This window comes from Aegilops tauschii, chromosome 7, assembly GCF_002575655.3.
Source record: "Aegilops tauschii subsp. strangulata cultivar AL8/78 chromosome 7, Aet v6.0, whole genome shotgun sequence".
NCBI classification, from domain to species: Eukaryota; Viridiplantae; Streptophyta; class Magnoliopsida; order Poales; family Poaceae; genus Aegilops; species Aegilops tauschii.
The window spans coordinates 536,165,001-536,181,917 of record NC_053041.3 but is presented as its reverse complement, the minus strand read 5'-3'; the positions used below and the strand labels follow the sequence as shown (position 1 = coordinate 536,181,917).

Below are 16,917 nucleotides of genomic sequence, written 5' to 3'. Positions count from 1 at the left end.
TTATATTAGGATTTGCAAAAGTGTGGATGGAGCGAAACTGAGAGTGACACTTGCGGGGCTTTATATCGGTATTACCCTTCATAAACCCAGCATTTTGAAAACTGATTGCCCCTTTTTTGTGTCTTTTCTTAGAAATGATTATTTGGACAGATCTCCCCTCGTTGATCTTAAGATTGAAGTGCTGAGTATTTCCAAGATGATGATTAATCTCAAGATAGGTCTGATGGTTTGCTTATAAATAGTGTTCCGCCATGCGTGCCTAACGTTGTAACAGATGATTGTATGAATGTTTTTTAATTAATTAATATATGGGAGGGGTTTCAAAAATAATAATTCTTTATGAATAGTGATGCTTAACTCTTCACCATTGTTAAATATATGTCCATATGTATCAATCGATGTAAAGGACGGGTTAACCACCTTTTCAAAGAATTAAATAAAAATCCCACCAAAAAATTAAGTAATTTTTTTTTCTTATTACAGATTGGATGTAAGCTTGAGCTTAATATTTATACATATTTATAGGACGTCACTTGCCTAACCGTATTTATTGTTCTTTTAATATTAATAATTGTCGCTCATTTGGTATAAAAGTGATATTAAATAAGCGACAATTAATGTAGATTTGAGGGGTAGTAGTAGAATTTTGATTGAAGAGGCTGACAGGTCGTCGGTCGAGAGCGAAGTTGTGTGTAGTCGCGCTGTGGGGAGTGTGGAGTCGGTCGCTCCGATTAGTTACGCTTGAAGCAACAGCCGACGCGGCCCATCCCACTCGGATGGATCCAGAGCTCCCTGCCAGTTCACCGGCAATGTCGACCGCCGGAGGCACCGACGGCGCGCCGGAGCGTCGCCTGGTCTTCGCCTTCTACCTCACCGGCCACGGCTTCGGCCACGCCACCCGCGCCATCGAGGTCCCGCCCCTTTCCCTCCCCTCCCCTCTCCTCAGCCATTTCGCCCACCACGATCCCGACTCGTCCGTTTCGCCGGAGAATTTGACTCTGTCTGTGCGCGTTGCCGGGGCGCGCCTGGCAATTCGCAGGTGGTGCGGCACCTGATCGCGGCGGGGCACGAGGTGCACGTGTCCACGGCGGTGCCGGAGTTCGTCTTCACCGCCGAGCTGCGCTCCCCCGGCCTCCACGTCCGCAAGGTCCTGCTCGACTGCGGCGCCGTCCAGTCCGACCCCCTCACCGTCGACCCCCTCGCGTCCCTCGAGAAGGTTCAGGCCGCACCCAATTTTCCTCACTCCCTACGCAGCTACGCTACGCTACTGGCCTGCGTCTGCGCGTGCTGTAACTGATTCTCATTTGGGGTGTGATTGCGGAAATGCAGTACCATCAGACCGCCGTGGTGCCCCGCGAGTCGATCCTGAGGACTGAGGCGGAGTGGCTCCGCTCCGTCAAGGCAGACCTAGTGGTACTACTGCTGCTCTGCTGTGCTATCATTCAGTCCATGTCAAAATTGATTCCTCTCGGCCATGGCTGCAATGTATGAACTGTGAAGTGAATGCTGTTGTGGGATAGGTCTCGGATGTTGTTCCTGTGGTGTGCAGGGCGGCTGCAGATGCCGGTATCCGCTCGGTGTGCATTGGGAATTTTAGGTGAGCTTTTGTTTCCCCTCTCTGTTTCTGCTGCATTGCCTGAAACTATTCTTATACTAGTACCATTTTCCTCTACCTTGCCTGTCATGCTATACGGTGTCCTGCTAGACCTATCAGCATTTCTCACCAGTCTCTCTGTTTCTGCTGCAATCATCGGCCTTACACAATCATGTGGAGCTGTTTTTCTAGTCTCTGTTGGTGCGGCGGTGTTATCTGTCTGCATGTTGACTCTTTGAACAATCTCAACTTACACTTGCATTAGGAATAACAAATGTCTCAAAAGTTGGTATTTTATTTCGCCACACACAATTTGCAGTTGGGACTCCATATATGCAGAATACATCATGGCAGCTGGGTATCCACACCGATCTATTGTTTGGCAGGTCCCTTTCACTATTTCCCACATCATTTTATTACCTTATTTGTATCTTTCAAAGTGTTCAAAGTTTCGAATTTGGACCTTCAGATTAAAATTCTTGATTCCATGTTGTACGTTCCAACTCTCTGCTGCTGTCTTTAACACTGTCCCTTTTTGCGTATGCTCATTGGCACTTTTACCTGCTCAATGTGACTATCTCATCAACATTTACAGATAGCAGAGGATTATTCTAATTGTGAGACTTTACTTCGACTACCTGGATATTGCCCTAGTACGTGCAATTGCACTTTTTTTCTTGTAAACTTTCTATGCCCAACTTCTGAATATTCATCAGAACTGAACATTTCACTCTAGTGCCGGCTTTCCGTGATGTCACTGATGTGCCTCTAGTGGTAAGAGGTTTGCGCAAATCCAGATCTGAGGTTGGTGTCCTTTTGCTGGAGAACGATATGCCACAGGCTTGATTACCACTCTGTTTTCTAATTTTTATTTTGATCTATTAGGTGAGGAAGGACCTTGGAATTGCGGAGAGCACTAAGGTGGTCATTTTTAATTTTGGTGGACAGGTGAGTTTAAGAGACATGTTTCACTACTCTCTGCTGTAAAGGGTAACACATACGCACCCTCAGAGACAAAATTTAGAAGTGCTCGGGGTATTCAATAAAAGATAGGCTAACCGATCAGTTTGACTTATTGTGCAATTATTTGAAATTGTAATGCCATTACGCATTAATACACATACATCATTTCCAATTTTCCTGCAACAGTAAAATCCTTAAAATACACTATACACTGATATTCACAAGGAAAAAATGCGTGTGTAAACATTGTTCTTCATATAATCACATGCCATGCTTTGTTGAAAGCCGGCTATCTTCTGTACTGAATGGTCCTACGCTTACATACTCACATATCAAATGAAATCAATGTGCTATTATCCCCAGCCAGCAGGATGGAAACTGAAGCAAGAATGGCTGCCTGATGGCTGGATCTGTTTGGTATGTTTCTTTCTGCAATGGAGTTCTATTCCTTCAACAACTGTGCCTCTGGCTGATCTTAACTTGGTAATCTCTTCATAAAAGGTCTGTGGTGCATCTGATTCTCAAGAGGTTCCTCCAAACTTCATTAAGCTTGAGAAAGATACTTACACACCAGATGTTATGGCTGCATCTGACTGCATGCTAGGTAAAATAAAGCATTACATATTCACTGTTGAATGCTAGGTATTATTTAAAAAAGAACTCTTCAAAGATACTCACTCCAGTTTCATATAGGAAAAATTGGGTATGGAACGGCAAGTGAAGCTTTAGCATACAAACTACCATTTGTGTTCGTTCGCAGAGATTATTTTAATGAGGAGCCATTTCTGCGGAATTTGCTTGAGGTTGAACATTTCTTACCATCACAATATTCTTGGGGTAAGTTAGTATAGCTGTGCTGAAAATGCCTTAATTTGACGTCATCTCTCCCACTTTGTTTCAGCACCACCAAAGCAGCATTGAGATGATTAGAAGGGATTTCCTTGCTGGGCACTGGAAACCATATCTACTCCGTGCTCTCACACTTCAACCTTCCTATGATGGCCCAACAAATGGTGGCCAAGTAATTTCCCTGCATGCTCTCCAATAGGGATCTTATAATTTTTTTGCATAACTGCATCCTAGCTTGTCAGGACTTAAAACTATTTATGCTACCAATTGTATTTGGAGACCACAGGGGCATTTGGCTAGTGTAATCATCTAAAATTTCACAACACACATGTCATGGTTTCGAATCCTCAAAATTGTACTAGAAATCCACAAAAAATAACCCATCCGGCCTGTGGTTGATGAGAATTGAACTCTTATCATCAGCCAGAGAGATAACGTGCCCCTCCATTGGGCTATGTCATGTTGCAGCTTGCAGTCAATTGTATTAGAACCTTTGAAGATTAACAGTTAGCTGCAGTACATCATTATGACACTACCAGCATAATCCTCATGTATGTTCCAAAAGATAGATTATTAGTTCACTAAATCAACTACTCCCTCCGTCTCAAAATAAGTGTCTCAACTTTGTACTAGCTCTGGTACAAAGTTGTACTAAGCTTAAGACAGTTATTTTGGGACGGAGGGAGTATATCATAAAGAAGGCTTCAGCTATTGAAATTCATAATATTTGTAATGAGCTAATACCTGTCCATGCAGGTGGCTGCTCGGATCCTTCAGGACATTGCTGTTGGAAAGAAGTGTGCTTCTGACAAAGTGAGTCATTCTGGACGACTGTTGACTGATCAGTGAGATTCACACTATTTAAATATGTGATTATGATAGAGATATTTCCATGCCCACTGTTCCACTCATTATATGCAACTGCATCTGTCTTCATCCCAAATTCTCTACTTTCCATGCTTCATATGGAAAACATTTTTCCCTGGGAAGGTGGAAACCTATGCTGTGCTGCAAGTAAACTCATCACATATCGAGCACATATTTTCTGTTTTCTTTTATTTTATAAACGAGATTGGAGTTGTAAGCAACATTTCAGAAACCCTGTTTTAGTGTCAGCCGATCAACCTATTTTATGTGCATTTACAGTTTAATGGAGCAAGACGATTGCAAGATGCCATAGTGTTAGGATATCAACTACAAAGGACTCCTGGGAAAGATGTAGGAATTCCTGACTGGTATTCTCTTAATGGCACAGAAATTGGTGCCCATCCAATCATAGAAAATACTGAAAAGATCAAAACGGCAGAATCGTGAGTTTATCCTGGCGTTTTTCATATGTTTGTGGTTTTCCAATGATAAATTTCTTTTACTGACGTACCAAATTTGGTTCTGGCAGATGCTGTGAAGACTTTGAGATACTCCATGGGGACTTGCAAGGATTAACAGATACCATGGCCTTTTTGAAGAGCTTATCTGGACTTACTGGAAATGAATTGAAGGATTCTGAGGTGCAATCCCGAGAAAGAACTGCTGCATCCGTGCTCTTTGACTGGGAGGTACTAATCTTTCAGTGCTTTGTGTTAATTTTAGTGAACTATACCACCGTATGAAGCACATGTTGCTGCTGCTGACCTTGTACATTCAGATAATATCTTCCTGGATTTCAGAAATACGCCAACTTTTGCCTATGCTCTGAAGTTCCATTTTGAAAATTGCTAATTTATTATCCGCGCATACTATTTGGTTCAACCAATGTGAGCCATGGCTCATTTCTAATTAGTTTGCACAGACCAGGTAGAGCTAACTTTCCATGCTGGATTCAAGTTTTGTCATAAAGCAACTCAACGGGAAATTGTCAGATAGATACTTTGCATATATTATTCCGGTTTCACGTTGTTGACCACAAATTTTACCATGTTAACTAAATAGCAATTTTGTGGTGCAACATATGTTCAAACAGGTAACCGTTGCTCTTTGTTTTGCCAACAAACCTATTTCTTTCGTTGATCTTTCGTTTTCTCAAATTTATCTTTGTTCACTCGTATTCTATCCACGCATATATGACTTTGTCAAGCTTTTATAGGAGGAAACTTGATTCGTAATTAGTCTTACTGGCTTGTTCGTATGTTATGTTAGGTTGACACCTGAAGTTAGTTATTTGAAATGCCCAACAAATGATTGGTTTCTTATAATTGTTTTTCTCTTAATTCATTCCTTTGCAGAGGGAAATATATGTAGCAAGGGCGCCTGGAAGGTTAGATGTCATGGGTGGCATTGCAGACTATTCAGGAAGTCTTGTTTTGCAGGTATGCTCAATTACAGGTGAAAAATGGCAGTTATCTATCTGATTTTACGTTAGATAATATCATGGTACTTTTACAAATAACTTAGTCCCCTGACTACCATTAACATCTGTTGCGCCTGAAACAAGCAACTTTTTTCCTCTAGAGTCATAAAATGATTTCTGCTCAGATTGTGCATCTTTAAGTTCTGTATGCTGTGCAAAAACTCAGAATTCCATCGTTCCCCATATATGCTATATTTTCAGTAAACCGTTGACTTGTCATGAACTTTCTTCAGTTCACAGATAATTAGATAGAATTTTGGAATTAAATGCAGTATTATTCTTGTCAAGTCATATTTTAGTTAGTTGTGATGGAAAATTTTGATGCCATTAGTAGATGCCTCTTCGGGAAGCCTGCCATGTTGCTGTTCAGAGAAACCATCCTAGCAAGCAGAAGCTATGGAAGCATGTACAAGCAAGACAGCTTGAGAACACAGGGGTGGTACCTGTGGTACAAATTGTAAGTCCTACTCAATCGTTCAAATATTTTTTGTTGTCATCAATTCTCAAGATTCGCTGCCACTATTTTCTTTAGTTATCTGCGGAACATAAGTATACCGTATATTGTTTGTATGATAAAAATGCCCTTTTTGCCAATTTGTACTTTTGTAACTCCGATAGAACTGGTAAATGTGCATTATCTTATGTAAATATCATTATTTTGCAGGTTTCATTTGGTTCTGAGTTGAGTAACCGTGCACCAACTTTTGATATGGACCTGTCAGATTTTATGGATGGTGACAAACCGATATCGTATGAAAAAGCCAGAGAATTTTTCTGCCAGGACCCATCACAAAAGTAAGTATCTTAATTTTTCTACAGAAATTCTGAATGATCAATTATATTCACATATTTCCTAATTATATGCGATCTCAGATGGGCTGCTTATGTCTCCGGAACAATTTTAATCTTGATGACGGAGCTAGGCGTACAGTTCACTGATAGCATGAGCATTCTGGTAAGCACATAAGCTTGTCCTTTTCCTCCATTAAGAACGCTCCATTTAAGGGACTCTTAAATCACAATGTATACTAGTTGGTCGTTTTTCTTCTCTTGGATAGATGATGAGGATTATGTTAATCAGTTCTTATTTAGTTTCTACCCCAAAACTGTAGGTTTCTTCTGCTGTGCCAGAAGGCAAAGGTGTTTCTTCTTCTGCATCGGTGGAGGTTGCCACGATGTCTGCTATTGCAGCTGCCTATGGTTTGTTGATCGCTCATAGCTACCTTTACCATAATCCTGCCATCTATTTGACTAACCTTGTTAGAATCTCCTAAATTGCTTTCTATTTTATTTTGTTGGCTGCAGGTTTAAACGTTACTCCAAGGGATCTTGCTTTGCTTTGTCAAAAGGTATGAGCTTAACAAGTCTGGTTGTAAAAATAGAATCCAGCAAGTGCATTACAGTTCAACGATTTTTCAGGTTGAGAATCATGTTGTTGGAGCTCCATGTGGGGTCATGGACCAAATGGCATCTGCCTGTGGAGAAGCTAACAAACTCCTTGCAATGGTCTGCCAGGTTAGTAGTCTTTATTAAATTCCACAAGTTGGTTGATTTATCTTAACTCCACTCGAAACCATGTTACTTCTGTATTGTTCAATCACAGTTTTGGTGCAGCCTGCAGAAGTGAAGGAATTGGTTATGATTCCATCTCATATTCGATTTTGGGGTCTAGACTCTGGCATACGACATAGGTAGTTTTGTTTTTCCTCGTTGAGCTTTCTGTTAGCAGCCTCATGGGACAGAACTTTTGTGGTTGGGCGAATTGCATCTGATTTCAGTATTCTGCCATGTCTTGAGATAACAGTGTCGGTGGGGGAGATTATGGATCTGTAAGGGTAGGCACTTATATGGGACGAAAGATGATTAAGTGTGCAGCATCCGACTTAGTATCAGTATCCTCAACTTCAGATGCCCCTGCTCAGTCTGATGATTATAAAGAAAAGGGAAGGGATGTACTGAAGTCTGAAGCTTCCATGGAGTATTTGTGCAAGCTGCCACCTCACAGGTCACACTTTCTTTACTTAGTTCACAAAAACATGAATCGTTCTGGACATTGCATGTATAGTATTTACTTATAATAAGATCTGAATTTCAGATATGAAGCTGCTTATTCAAAAGATATTCCGGAGACCATCACTGGAGATGCATTTTTAGAGAAATATGGAGACCACGATGACATGGTAACAGTAATTGATCCAAAAAGATCTTACAGTGTGAAGGCACCCACTAGACATCCCATATATGAAAACTTCAGAGTTGAGGTTCGATATTTTCACCAGATTGTTTACTTTTTCTGCACTATGTTTGGAATTTTTCATTGTTTTCCCAGCATGCTGTTGTGGCAATGGGTGCAATTTTTCTGGTATCATCATAAGTGGCACAATAATGTGAATTATCCCAAAAGAGAAGAACTAAAATCTCTCTCCGAGCAATGATCATTCATTTGATTTCTCTTTACTGAAACAAAGCACTAAAAATAAAATATATTTTTTGATTTTATTGTTGACATTCTTCTATTTTCTGGCATACAGACCTTCAAGGCATTATTAACAGCAGCTAACACAGATGAGCAATTGTCAGCCCTTGGAGAACTTATGTACCAGGTGAATTTGAATCTCTTAATCACTTTGTTACGATGTACGTTTTCGTCCACAAAAATGATGATTCTGTCTCATTTTTTTCCCCACTGGACTTTAGGTTTAACCCTTCACTGTGTTCCATAATTCTGACATCGTTTTAACATCCCATTGTTGACACTTGGCAGTGCCACTACAGCTACAATGCATGTGGGCTTGGTTCAGACGGCACAGATAGGCTGGTTAATCTAGTGCAAGAAATGCAGCACAGAAAGACGCCGGAAAATGGAGGTCCTAATCTGTACGGTGCGAAGATTACGGGCGGAGGGTCTGGTGGCTCCGTTTGTGTTATCGGGAAGAACTGCCTCCAAAGCGCTGAAGAGATCGCCGAGGTAATTAAGTTCATATACTAGTATGTTGATGGCTTCACCATGTTGCGAGCTACGGTCAATTTAGTAGCTTCCCCCAAATGCTTACTCCCTTGTGTCGCACTTCGGCAGTACCGATTCTGTTTCGGAATGCACCGTGCAGTCCATTGAGCTATAGTTGTTTTTTTTACTTTGTATGGTTGGGACTATAACTTTGCCCTTGGACAATTTTCAGATTCAGCAAAGGTACAAGGCGGCCACGGGATACCAACCGATCGTCTTTGACGGGTCGTCTCCAGGCGCTGGCAAGTTTGGTTACTTGAAGATCCGACGGCGGTTGATAATCACCAAATGAAGTGGCCGGCTTTCCAATCCATTGTGCCCAGTGAACTCAGGTTTGTTGAGAGGTCAGGCTGCTGAATTGATTGAACACAGGACATGGGAAGCAGCAATTCATTGTGTATGTCGGACTGCAGCATGAATAATAAGCTCTTTTTGGAGCACGTTTTCTGTAGCACAGTTCGTTGCGTTGCCATGACATTTGTGCTTCGACCGGGAATGCCAGGAATACATATATAGCACAGATAAGAATCAAACAGTTTTTAAAGATGAAAGCCAACTTGGTTTTATGACTCACTGCCACCAAATAGGTTAAATCTTCACTGGGGATAGGAACAAAAAATGGTTCTTTTCCCCTAGTTTTTTATAAGGCGTAACAGGGCAGAGTGAATAAGCTCAGTATCACGGAGTTTTTTTTCTTAGTTTAAACGGGATAATGCTGTCGTCGGCAACCACGGATCGCCTTGATACATCTCGCAATTCGTCTCCATGCCCTCGTGCCCGAAAGACTAGTTCCTTGAAGGATTTTGCCGTGTTCCCTTTTTTCCTCAATTATCACACATCATGGATCGCCTTGATGCATCTCATCGTCCATCTTATGCATGCATACCCAAAAGACCGCTTCCTCGAAGGGTTTTTTCACATTCCCTTTCTTCCACAATTATCACACATCACGGATTGCCTTGGACACCGTTTGGTTTCACTTTTTTTAGCCGGATTATGTGGTGTGCAAGCCAAATCCTAACCGAAGAGGTAAACGAGACCGCCCGATTCCATTGTGGTGTGCAGGTCGAATCCTAACCGAAGAGGTAAACGAGCCAGCCGATTCCATCACAGCGCAACAAAAAATACACGCGCGAGACGAAGCATCCACCTATGTTATTCGATGGGTCGACCAGGACTGATTCACAGGAACCCATCGATAGAAGACACATCTTCTGGTCGTCCTTCTCTGGCATGAATAGAGTCTGTGATATATGTTGTGTTCGGTTAGAGGCCTGGAGACTGTGCCTGGGAAAAAGTGTTGCCTGGATGGAGCCTGAGATGATGGACAATTTTTGCCTGACTGCTCATTGGTCATGTTTTTTGCCTGACCACACATGTTTGATTCCTTCCCATAGTTGCTACTTTGTCATCTAGTACTTACAAATATTTTTGCACATGGGCCATACTGCTCATTGGTCATTATTAGTGCCAGGCGGTTGGCCAGGCGCAAGCTATAGGACACCTGGGCCAGGCTAAGATGTTGCCTGGGCCAAGCATTTTTCTTTCTTTTATTTTTTTCAACTGAACCAGGCTAATGACAATGCTACCGGCTGCTAGGCCAGGCAGACGTTTTCCTTTCCGGGGCACCAACCAAACAAGTGTCAGGCAGTTTCTAGGAGAGCTCCAGGCTAAATGTCTAGCGGTGTGGATGTGATCCAAACTGGCCCATAATTGCCAACCCTTGATGAGCTCGAGTTAATCATAGAGTTCTTTGATCTGCTCATGGATGAGCTACTATTTCATTTTGTGATATGTGTACAAGTGTATATAAGATTCTATGCCGATGCTACTAATCTAGTTGCTTGGCTTTGGCTTGTGAAAAATGCAAGTGTTCTAATGTATTGACCAAAGACAAAAAGAAATTGGGATAGATTGCTAGTGAATTCTATGATGAGTTGTTTGTATTTCCATTTGTGTGCTAGTTTTTGCCGTGCCAAAGCACCATGTTGGTCATAAGAGTTGGATAATTATTTAATTATGTTTTTATTAGTGTTCTAAATCAATTGTAATGATCTTAGGGGTATTTTAGACATTTATATTCACATCCACGGCTCATACAGCTAGTTTGCCAAACGACTTACAGCTTTCTCACGGCACATCTCCCACAGTTGGCTTCCCACTACACATCCCCTACAACTGCTTTCAGAAAAACCACAGCTCCACCAAACACCATGAAGCGTCTCACAATTCGACTTCATGCCCTCATGCCCAAAAGATTTCTTCCTCGAAGGGTTATTGCCTTCCCTTTCTTCCTCAATCATCACACATCACGAATTGCCTTGATGTGTCTCACAATTTGTCTTCATGCCATCATACCCAAAAGACCGCTTCCTTAAAGGGTTTTTTCACGTTCCCTTCCTTCCTCAATTGTCACACATCACAGATCGCCTTGATGCGTCTCACAATCCGTCTCCATGGCCCATAGTTTTAAATAGCACGCTAAGCCTCTTAGCGACGGACATCCTCTAAACGCTATAGCGGAGCTATATTGCGCTATTTAAAATGTTTGTTCATGTGTTTGGGTCTAAGTCCCTTAGCGCAAGACCTCTTGCAAACACTATAGCGTGCTATTTAAAACCATGTCATGACCGCATGCCCAAAAGACCGCTTCCTCAAAGGTTTTGTTTTTCACATTCCCTTTCTTCCTCCATTATCACACATCATGAATCGCCTTGATGCGTCTCACAATTCGTCTCCATGCCCTCATGCCCAAAAGACCTCTTCCTTGAAGTTTTTTTCTTTTTGCGCTCCTTTTCATCCTCAATTATTACACACCAAGGATCACCTTGATGCGTCTTGTAATTCATATGTACACCCTCGTGCCCAAAAGACCGCTTCCTAGAAGGGCTTTTTCGCGCTCCCTTTCTTCCTCAATTATCACAAGTTGGGTTTAGTCAACTGCGATTTGGTTTGTTCTTAATCGACTCACCCCCCCACCCCACCCCAAACCCAAAAAAACCTTGTACTTTAGCATAGCTAATGATACAGAGCACATCCAGTTAAGCACTGGTATATGGCTCATGGTTCGAGTTTCTCATCATTATTATTTATGTTTGTTTTTCGTGTTGTTTTAACTTTTCAATTTTCTCGTATTTCCCTTTTCCTTTACTTTTTTCACCTTTTTTTCTTATTTATTTTATTTGTAGAAAAAGGATGAATCTCTTTCAGAAATATATGAATATTTGTTGTTGAAGTCATGGACATCCATTTTATTATACAAGTGAAGCTTTTGTCTTGGAATAAATAAATATTTCTTCTGACATACATAAATACTTCCTTTTTAAGCATGTCAACATTTATTTTTGAAATCATGAACATCTATTTTAAATATAAAAAATTACTGATGAATTCCTTTATAGTACTATTTTAAAAACTCGTACCCAACTTACATAGTTATTTTTTATAGAAATAAACTTATATATACGTCTTATATTAGTTTACAGAGAAAGTATTTATTAATGGCCCGTCAGTATGGCCGACCTATGTAGAAACTTTGAGGGACGCTCAAAAGAAAAATGTAGAAACTTCGAGGCGATTTGCCTCCTATTTTTCTCCACTTATGGGTTAAGGCCACAAGAATAGGAGCACTCCCCTCAAAAAAGAAGAAGAAAGAATAGGAGCACTCCCCTCAAAAAAAAAAAAAAAGAATAGGAGCACTCGTGTGTGTACTGTGTACTGTGAGGTTAGGCCACAGCAGTAGTCTCCGAAAGAAAAAAGGCCAGAACATACTCGGCCCATCGGAAACTTGGATCCCAAGTTGCCGACCGCGACACGAACCGACGACCAACACGAACCCGTGGACGCCAAGGAAGGGGAGACCGACCCGCCCGTGCCGTATAAATCTGCCACCGGCGGCTCCGGCCCCGGCACACGGAACCGCAGAAGCAAACCAAGAAACGACCCAAGATGCGTCGCGAGGGGAGGCAGCGAGGGTGGGTGCGCGTGTACGACCGCGAGCTGGTCGACCCGGAGGGCAAGCGCCGGGCGGCGCACGTCGTGGACGCCGACGGGCAGGCCGTGGTGGTGGCCAACGGCGGGTACGTCAGGGCGTCGCGGAGGCCGACCAACCACTCCAAGCCGGGCGGCAGCCGCGCGCTCGACGCGCTCTGCAGGAAGGCCCTCCGCGCGCTCGACGAGGAGGAGGAGGCGCCTCCGCCGCAGCCGGCCGCGCGGTACGGGTACTCGCCGGGATGGTGGCCGCCGTCGTCGCCGCCGTCCCGGTACGGCGCCGTCGCGCAGAAGCAGCAAGCGCAGGTTCAGCCGGCGCGTTCGGGGGGAAAGGCGTCGTCCAAGGCGGGCCCGGGCCGCAACTTCAAGCACGGCAAGATCAGCAAGACGTACTACCTCGACGAGGACGAGATCGACTATCTCTACAACTACGATTCGTGAGCGGTCGGAAGCGGGGAGCTGCATTGTGGCTTTTTTCTATTTCTTTTTGGCGAAATTCAGCGAGAGGAGTTGTATGCTGGATTAGACTCAAATTCTTGTTAAGATCACGAGTCTCTGACTCTTAAGTGTGTTTGTTGATCTCGAATTGAAGGGATTTATTTCGAGTAGTGGCATCACGAGGCTTTTATTTTAATTCTCTCTCTGCAAAAAGAAAAGCTTTATTTTCAGCGGGAAAGTTTATTTCTTGATGGAAGTTATAGATTGTTTGCGTGAATTAATATCGTGCAATTTTATAGCTAGTAGTACTAGATAATACTCTCCAATTGGTGGCGTAATTTGAGAAATATATTTTTACCATGTAAAAAATAGCTGTTTTTTAAGACTCATCCAAGCCAATTGAAATAGATGTCAATTTTCTTAGTGTGCACACCCTTCATTTTAAAAGTACGCCACTTTCTCCGTTCCATATTAGGAGTAGTATGTAGTTAAAAAATGAAAAAGAAAGAATTGATCCGCAACCCTCTCTCTCTACTCGTTTAGGTGCTACTTGGACGATGATCGAGCTATCCAATGATGCCACTTCCGTACATTGTGCAGCGTGTTGCTTTTTGACTTGTCATCTTTTTCATTTTTATCTAAGTGTTTTGGGTTTTTTTCCAGGCGAAATCCTTTTGTCTCAACGTAGACCGACGGCTTTCAAAAAACTCGTTACTGCAATACCAACTTTATTTTAGAGATGAAAAACAGTTTATTACTCAAATGATAGGATCTCGTCAAGATTTAAAGGTTGGGTCCTGCTCCTTTTCCATTCCCTCTCCTTCCCAAGATCAAGCCTCTTTCTCGCATTCTTGTCTGCATCATACATACTAATATTTTCAGTGTTGTTATTTTTTAGAGGGTTTGTTGTTGTATCTACTAGCCTTGCATTTGTCTTCCCTACTGGTGGGTCGACACCTCTATTCCTTTCTAGTTGGTTCCTCCAGTCATAGTACTCCCCACCTCTATCACGACCGTGTGTTGTATCCTCTCGACTTGCCAATCGGCCTCCCATACAATTTCCTCTTCCTCTACCAAATACAAATGTCCCATGCCATGTGTTCCGATTAGCTTCAAGCCAGCTTCCGCACTTCAAGTCTTTCTCCAGATGTTCCCTAATGACACACTCCAAATGAGCAGAACCTGGAATCTTCTCATAAGCCACATGAAAAAAAATCTCTCTTCTTATTCCTTGTAATTGTAACATACTTGGTCAGGGGATCATGAACATCAATTCTCACCCTAACTCTCAAGAAGTTTCCTACACCATTAAGTTCGGTTTCAACTTCTACCATCTCCCCAATGTGAGATGCCAAGTTTTCTAACATAGCCTTGGATCTACACCCATCTCAAGATGGCATCCGCTGGGTTCCGGTGCGGGTAATGGTCGCCCAAATCCATGCCCATGTCAACATTTTTCACACAAACCCGTACCCGCACCTCGGGTTTCAAACTGTTCTCATACCCTGTACCCGGCCGGTTGCCGCACCCGACCGGTTGTGGGTAATACCCGCGGGTAAAAAAGACCATCTCGGTCACCTTACCCAATTCACACTTCATCATGTATTTTTCAACATTTCCACATATATACACAACATTTCAGCATGTATACTTCAACATTTTAGCACATGCATACCACATTTTAGCATTTTAGCACATATATATGATGACTTGTTGTGTGATGGAATAAAAAGAATAGTATTAGTTTTCAGAAATATATATCAATAAGCATGAACTAGATGACACTAAACAATGTCCAATTATATTCATGGATGAGTAGCCTGTAAGTGAACTTCTTAGAGAAACATTCACATTTGTTCTTTTTTTTTCAATTACGACACAAACAAGAGGGGCACAATTTTCTCTAATTTTCTTTTATTAAAGATACTTCTGCAGCCTCTGTTTAAAAATGATCAAATGAAGGAGACTATATAGTAAGATAAACAAAATCAAAGACAAAATCATGAGCTCACAAAACAAGATCAACAGATTTAAACAAGATCATGCACATGGGTAAAGGTAGGGAATTTTGGGTCGAGCCTAGCGGTTGCGTTAGCCTAGGGTAAATTGGTCAGGGTTCCTTTTTCCTTTGGCGAACGACACATGGGACACGCAGGTTTGGGTATTTCCTTCTCGTACCGTACCCGACTTACCCCATGGGTACATTTTTTCATTCATAAACTCATGGGTATTTATTTTTCCCAAACTCTTACCCTAATAGGGTTTTTATCCGTCGGGTTTGCGCGTTACCCATTGCCATGTTATACCCATCTGGTAGTTTGTGGATTTGAGCCTATATCGTAATTCAGCCCAATTTAATTGAATTGGGCAACACGAGGCCATTATATGGTTCTATGTGTTGGGAAACGTAGTATGCAATTTCAAAAATTTCCTACGCTCACGCAAGATCTATCTAGGAGATGCATAGCAACGAGAGGGGGAGAGTGTGTTGTTGATCTCGAATTAAAGGGATTTATTTTGAGCAGTGGCATCTCGAGGCTTTATTTTAATTCTCTCTCTGCAAAAAGATATAGCTTTATTTTCAGCGGGAAAGTTTATTTCTTGATGGAAGTTGTAGATTGCTTGCATGAATTAATATCGTGCAATCTTATAGCTAGTAGTACTAGATAATACTCCCTCCGATCGGGGCGTAATTGAGAAATATTTTTTTACCATGTAAAAATTAGTTGTTTTTCAAGACCCATCCAAGAATAAACATCAATTTTCTTAGTGTGCATACCTTCCATTTTAAAAGTCCGCTAGTTTCTCCGATCCATATTAGGAGTTGTAAGTAGTTACAAAAAGAAAAAGAAAGAATTGATCCGCAACTCTCTTCTCCCCCAGACCTGTACTCGTTTAGGTGCTACTTGGACAATGATCGAGTTATCCAACTATGCCACTTCTGTATGTTATGCAGCGTGTTGCTTTTGGACTTGTGGTCTTTCCATTTTGATCTAAGTGTTTCAGGGTTTTTTCTAGGCGAAATTCTTTCATCTCAACATAGACCGGCGGCTTTCAAAAAAACTCGTTGCCGCAATACCAACTTTTTTTTTGAGAGATGAAAAACAATTTATTACTCAAATGATGGGATCTCGTCCAAATTTAAAGGTTGGGTCCTCTTGCCAAAAGATTTAAAGGTTCAGTGCTGCTCCTTCTCCATTCCCTCTCCTTTCCAAGATCAAGCCTCTTTCTTGCATTCTTGTCTGCATCATACATAATAATTTCAGTATTGTTATTTTCTAGAGGGTTTGTTGTTGCACCTACTAGCTCTGCATTTGTCTTCCCTAGTGGCGGGTCGACACCTCTATTCCTTTCTAGTTGGTTCCTCCAGTCATAGTACTCCCCACCTCTACCACGACCATGTGTTGCATCCATACAAATTGCCAATCGGCCTCCCATACCATTTCCTCTTCCTCTACCAAATACAAACGTCCATGCCATGTGTTCCGGATAGCTTCAAGCCAACTTCCGCACTTCAAGTCTTTCTCCAGATGTTCCCTAGTGCCACACTCCAGATGAGAGAACCCGGGAATCTTCTCATAAGCCACATGAAAAAAATTCCCTCTTCTTATTCCTTGTAATTATAACATACTTGGTCAGGGGATTCTAAACATCGATCAAGAAGTTTCCTACACCATTAAGTTCAGTTTCAATTTCCACCATCTCCCCAATGTGAGATGCCAAGATTTC

At 42.0% G+C, this 16,917-nt stretch overlaps 2 protein-coding genes across 2 annotated transcripts; both read left to right on the top strand.

Annotated features, from left to right (window-relative positions):
* The first annotated feature begins 646 nt into the window (after window positions 1-646).
* Window positions 647-9,326, top strand: LOC109747819 (L-arabinokinase). Its single transcript, XM_020306836.4, has 28 exons — window positions 647-911; window positions 1,040-1,216; window positions 1,330-1,413; window positions 1,521-1,597; window positions 1,914-1,980; window positions 2,190-2,247; window positions 2,331-2,398; window positions 2,480-2,542; window positions 2,921-2,974; window positions 3,059-3,161; window positions 3,251-3,360; window positions 3,459-3,578; window positions 4,163-4,219; window positions 4,553-4,716; window positions 4,803-4,962; window positions 5,629-5,712; window positions 6,088-6,210; window positions 6,418-6,548; window positions 6,627-6,708; window positions 6,866-6,953; window positions 7,059-7,102; window positions 7,173-7,268; window positions 7,368-7,444; window positions 7,558-7,758; window positions 7,849-8,014; window positions 8,285-8,356; window positions 8,518-8,721; window positions 8,933-9,326. Exons 1-28 carry the CDS (start codon window positions 777-779, stop codon window positions 9,050-9,052), a joined length of 2,985 nt encoding a protein of 994 aa, XP_020162425.1. The 5' UTR covers window positions 647-776; the 3' UTR covers window positions 9,053-9,326.
* Window positions 9,327-12,596: 3,270 nt separating this feature from the next.
* Window positions 12,597-13,384, top strand: LOC109747823 (uncharacterized). Its single transcript, XM_020306847.4, has one exon. The coding sequence runs from the start codon at window positions 12,709-12,711 to the stop codon at window positions 13,189-13,191; it is 483 nt and encodes a 160-aa protein (XP_020162436.1). The 5' UTR covers window positions 12,597-12,708; the 3' UTR covers window positions 13,192-13,384.
* Window positions 13,385-16,917: the final 3,533 nt, after the last annotated feature.

Bases quoted from the DNA above. Each gene is read 5' to 3' on its own strand.
- LOC109747823 (XM_020306847.4), top strand. From the start codon at position 12,709: ATGCGTCGCGAGGGGAGGCAGCGAGGGTGGGTGCGCGTGTACGACCGC.
- LOC109747819 (XM_020306836.4), top strand. From the start codon at position 777: ATGGATCCAGAGCTCCCTGCCAGTTCACCGGCAATGTCGACCGCCGGA. The intron at 1,217-1,329 runs GTTCAGGCCGCA...GCGGAAATGCAG, and splicing joins CCCTCGCGTCCCTCGAGAAG to TACCATCAGACCGCCGTGGT. The intron at 6,211-6,417 runs GTAAGTCCTACT...ATTATTTTGCAG, and splicing joins TGGTACCTGTGGTACAAATT to GTTTCATTTGGTTCTGAGTT.